The sequence below is a fragment of the Callorhinchus milii genome, unplaced genomic scaffold, assembly GCF_018977255.1.
Source record: "Callorhinchus milii isolate IMCB2004 unplaced genomic scaffold, IMCB_Cmil_1.0 Scaffold8, whole genome shotgun sequence".
NCBI lineage: Eukaryota > Metazoa > Chordata > Chondrichthyes > Chimaeriformes > Callorhinchidae > Callorhinchus > Callorhinchus milii.
The window spans coordinates 2,986,647-2,991,878 of NW_024704749.1; the positions used below are offsets into that span (position 1 = coordinate 2,986,647).

At 38.7% G+C, this 5,232-nt stretch overlaps 1 protein-coding gene across 1 annotated transcript; it reads right to left on the reverse strand.

Annotated features, from left to right (window-relative positions):
- Positions 1 to 1,972: 1,972 nt before the first annotated feature.
- LOC121849544 (immunoglobulin lambda-1 light chain-like) lies at positions 1,973 to 4,901 on the reverse strand. Its single transcript, XM_042337151.1, has 3 exons — positions 4,787 to 4,901; positions 4,346 to 4,696; positions 1,973 to 2,619 (listed from the first exon to the last, which is right to left on the reverse strand). Exons 1-3 carry the CDS (start codon positions 4,833 to 4,835, stop codon positions 2,297 to 2,299), a joined length of 723 nt encoding a protein of 240 aa, XP_042193085.1. The 5' UTR covers positions 4,836 to 4,901; the 3' UTR covers positions 1,973 to 2,296.
- Between the last annotated feature and the right edge of the window lie 331 nt (positions 4,902 to 5,232).

Consider the following 5,232-nt stretch of genomic DNA (forward strand, 5'->3'; position numbering starts at 1 on the left):
ACAACAGCCCGTCTTTAGTTGTTAGCTGGATTATATAGGCACGAGGTCAGCGTCAACGTCCTGGATCCTCTCGCAATCAATGTCATTGCAAAAATTTAAACCGAGTCCAAGAATAGTGCAGCATTTGTGCTGTCGATGCAAGTACTTCCAGATATTGCATAACGATGCTTAAAGCCGCAAAATGATACCTGAACATGTGGCTATTCTTTTAGAAATATTCATACAAGACGGTATCAAATCCCGAATAATTTTATTAATTAGTAGGATTTATGTTTGATTTATACTGCTACATACTTTCCGCATTCAATTCGCAGATCGATATATTGCCCGATCTTCCCGAGTTCCTTGTTTGATATTCCTGGGGTCTTTACAATGATGCCGATTTAAAAGGAAAAAAATTATGAATACTTATATAAAAACGTGTATAGTTACATTGTGCTTGTTAAATCAATCACTTTATGCCATATCGAAATGTATTCTCAGTAGGTTACATGCGTTGTGGCCATTAAAATAAAATATAAAATAATCCTGAAAGATGTTGTAAACTATTATACTACAACATTACCTGCTGCTACTGGGACATTGCAGATACGCTGTGGTCTAGATATCCTCTGATCAGAGTTTAATTAAACAATGCAATGTTTTATATTTGTTTAACTATTGATCTACAAGGATACAAAATATAATGCCCACCGATTTAAAGATTGCGAGAAAGGAAAAGTATTCACATGAAATTATACAAACTGGAAATGTTGAAATAAACTGCAGTGACATCTGCAGATGTTAAAACGTCAATGAAATGCTACAAAGAGGAAATTGGTTGCTCAACAGCAGTTCGGGCACACTTGTGCCGCAAGGGGGCAGGGGGGGAGATGGGAAGGAGCAATAATCTTCCATGAGCTCTGGGGGGACGGTACATTTTCTCTTTAATTTGCATTGGATTGGCTGACGGGCACAAAGCTTTTAAATATGTTGGCACTCCTTTAGCAATATAAAACTGAGGCTAAACATTGTATTAAGTAAATGGTTATGTATACACTTTGATTTAGTTCTGCAGACATTAAGGGCTGGAGAGGGAGGGGGCAAAATTGGTTCAGTGAAATAGCTTCTAAACCCTGGATGGGTATACGCCATTGTTGGGGCAAAACAATTCACATGCGCTTAGCCTGTAATAATAATAATCCTTGCATTTCATATAGCGCTTTTCACGTCTTCTAGACGTCTCAAAACGCTTCACATAATATGCTGTCAAATTAATTGACCGTATATTTGTAGGCGAAACGCGGCAGCCAACAGTGCACAGCAGTGTCCCTCAAACAGTCGTGAATTGAAAATGACCAATTTATTGTTGTTTTTTTTGTTTTTGGAGAATTATTTTTAGGCGTGTGGTGTAAGGAAACTTGCCGAAGATTTCGCCCAACCTGGAATTCAACCCAGGTGTCTCACTTGCAAGGCGAGTGCTCTTAACCACTGAGCTACAGAGCTTAACCACTCATGAATTAATATTTATAGTTGTGCAATATTTTAAATTCACTTCAATTTTAATAAATTCTCAATTTAATTTGAATGTCGGTTGTTTTCAGAACGACATGAAACTGCTTCCAGATACCGACCGAAATTAATATTTCCCCCAAATTCTGCGCAATACATTTTAAGTTTTAGGACGCAATAGTGTGGGGGCTACAATTAACTAAACTCAATTACAGCCGCTGACGCCTCAGTGCCAGATTCTGCAGAAGAAGTCTGAGGCAGGACAGCAAGATGTTGAATGTGCTGTTCGTGCTCCCTTGTGTGTGTATAATTTCCTGGTGGAATATTTCTTCCGGTGTGACGGCATTCTGTGGTTTTACCAGTTTATTACATATTCAATGTTTATCTAAATATTCATAGAATAAGAAAAAAAACTATTGCTTTGGGAGAAAAATGATGAAATCAAGAAAAGAAATGGAAGAAAAAGAGCCAATGCACAGAGGACAATGGAAGAGATATTTTATTAAGCTGTGGTATATGGTATTTCTGTAAGTTTACACAATGGGTTTGATCATTGAAGCGTGATCACATTGCAAGATACAACCATTCAATTCCAGCAAACTGACAAATATTATTCTTGCCGGTTTTAATGCAATACATCTAAATCCTATTTCCTTCGGTTGGGAAATTTATCGAAAGTGTTTACAAAGCGAATCTGTTTCTCAATTTGGACATTCCTGGCAAAATTAACTTCAATTTCAAAATACTACAATCACAAGTATTATTATTAAAGGTAGATATTCGATTAGTGCTCCACATTCCTGGTTTAGTTACAACTGGATCTGGCGATGCTTTTTTCGAGCGGAGTGGCCAGAGTCTGGTGTTTGACCACACAGGAATACAGGTCGTGTGACTCCCACTCGGAGGTTGGCAGAGTCAGATAACTGCTCACACTGTACGTGTTGTCCGCCTGCTGTTTGATCGCACTCGTTTCAACACCTTGACTTCTGGCACTGCCATCCACAGTCCACTCGACCTCCACAGCTCCCGGAATAAAATCATTCACCAGACACACCAGGGTCGCCTTGCTCTTTGCTGTGATTTGATCTGGTGAAGGCGGAAGGACAGTCACCGAAGGGCCCTGTGGGTCTGGAAGGAAAAAAATAGTATTTCGATCATGTCCATTATATGATTAATTAAAATGGTTGAAATTTTATTTCTTAACATTTTAAAATTACAATCGTCCTGTTCAATCGCACGACACAACTTCATGTTCGCTAATAACTATTACAATACAGTAATTCACTTTCGCGTAAAAGGTAAAACATTTTCTTGTCTATTGACGTACCTTTCAATTGTGACAAGGTCTATCTATATCAAGAGAACAATCAGTGTGGGGATCACGGCTGATAGACAAATGTCTGGGGGCTGCTCATCATACACCGCTCATTATTATACATACTATCATTAGTTGGCTGGTGAGCGGTTAAATGAGGACAACACGTTCAAATATTCCCGTATTGAAGAAATAAAAGACAACAATTATCAGAAATAACAACAGTCACTATATACATATATCCCGTCACAGGGAATATGTGGTGGGAACACCTGATTGAAAGCGCAGTAAAACATTATTGTTAATTCTATCCATTGTTTCCCTTCACAGAGGAGAGAACGTGCAGCAAATGGATATAAATATCTCGCTGTGTTTGCAACTGAACACCCCTTTCCTATTAACTCTGTGTAAATGTAAATACGCATTATTCAGCTTTAAAACCAATTTTGCGCAAACTAACCTTCCTTGAGAAGGCAGATGTTAATCTTTGAACGATGTTGGGATGAGAAAAATCGCTATTCACGAATGTAGGTCGTTTGTTATTGATACATCAAAATGTGATTATCAATAAATCAGAATATTAGAAATTCTCAAAATCAAATTGAATCTTTTTGGAGCGACTGTGACATACCGATAAACACAACAGTCAAATGCTTTCACCCCATCTATAAATAAACAATTCCATCATTGATGTTTCTTTACAGGCACCGACAGCAGATAATAACAACGTGAACATATCTTTTGACCGAACACTGTACACAGAAAATCAATTCAGGAGCACAATCAGATTCCAATATTTCAATCGCTGCGCAGAGTAACTTCACAAGTCTTCAATAATTCAGTTGGCACCGTATTTACTGAATTTAGTCCTAATAATAGCGCACCCTTTAAAGTTAATACGTAGGTTGGGATCCCCTTAACCTCACAACTAATAGGAAACCATAAAGTTAATTTCCAAGGGAGAAAATATATTTTGTGTGTTGAGCGGATTGAGCCGTCTCTCGGGCTGTGTCTTCTCTCAGTGTTGATAATATCTGAAGAATTACAGCCACTTGTGATGGAACACCTGACATTACTGAGTTTTTGCTGTTCATTGCAATTGTGCTCACCTTGGTGACATGAAACACGGAATTGGCAGAAAATAAAACATTTTAAGAAATTCGAAAATATATCTGCGAAAAATGTTAAAATAGAAGCGTTTATTAACGGGAGGAATAATATTTCCACGTCATACTATTCCTCTAACACTTTTTACCCATGTTGATTTTCTGCACTATCCGTCCTACTTCCTCACAGACTCTCAGTTAAACTCAGCATTCGCATGTTTGATTCTTCAAAATATCCGATTTCCAAATAAAACGTTTATCATTGCGAAGATTATGGCCACATGGAAATATTACCAGAACAGAGTGAAACAGAATCCAACACAAATAAAGATACATTTGTACTGTGGAACCTTTGAAGGAGAACCAGATTAATATAATTATGGAAAAGTCGAAACAACCACATGCAAAGATTACAATGTCAAAGATCACTTACTTTTCAAACTCAGCTTCGTCCCTTTACCGAAAAAGTAGTGATATGGACTGTTGCTATCCCCGGCACCACAGTAGTAATCGGCGGCGTCCTCCGGTTGCACACCGCTGATGGTTAAATGCATGGCGTTGCTCGATGAGTCCACAGAACCAGTGAATCGATCAGGAATTCCCGGACCTTTGTTGTCGTTCTCATCCCAAACAAACAGAGGGGCGCCGTCAGGCTTCTGCTGGAACCAACTCATGAAGTGGCTGCCGATGCTGCCTCCGGACATGGTACAGGTGATCTTGACGGTGTTTCCCGGGGAGGATGAGATGGACGATGGCTGAGTCAGGGTAACAGCTGCGGCTGTGCCTGGAGAAACAACAAGTCATAAATAGGTCAAATTGTTAAACTGTACAGATTGGATGTAATTCAGATCGGTGCGGATTCCGCAGCGCGTACCATGTAGACACAGGAACAAAGCGGCCAAAACTCGGAGCCAATTGCCCATTGTGAGCAGTTTGATGAAGATCAGAGAGATGAGGGATGTTCCTGACAAAATCCACTTTTCTGCTTCTTTCTGAACTTCTCCTTAAGAACCATCAGGTGATGTAAGTCCAATTAAATTCTTAAATTATGCAAATCACCATCCAGGTTGCATCGTCCAATACGAGTCCTGGTTTCAAACAGCATACTGAAGATCATGCAGATTTGAGCCATTTTATTGCCCATTTTCGAAAAGATATTTCATGGTAATATTGCATAACATTTCACCCTGAAGACTTTGATTGTATGAAGCTCAGTTTCATTTCCATTATGAAATAAAGATTTTTTAAATGGCACAAACTTAATTTTTTTACAGAATCATGGAAACGTCTTCCATTACATATCTTATTCAGATATTTCAT

Coding starts and splice junctions, on each gene's coding strand:
- LOC121849544 (XM_042337151.1), bottom strand. CDS start 4,835: ATGGGCAATTGGCTCCGAGTTTTGGCCGCTTTGTTCCTGTGTCTACAT. Junction 4,697..4,786: donor TTTGTTCCTGTGTCTACATG/GTACGCGCTGCG, acceptor TTGTTTCTCCAG/GCACAGCCGCAGCTGTTACC. Junction 2,620..4,345: donor GACGAAGCTGAGTTTGAAAA/GTAAGTGATCTT, acceptor TTTTCCTTCCAG/ACCCACAGGGCCCTTCGGTG.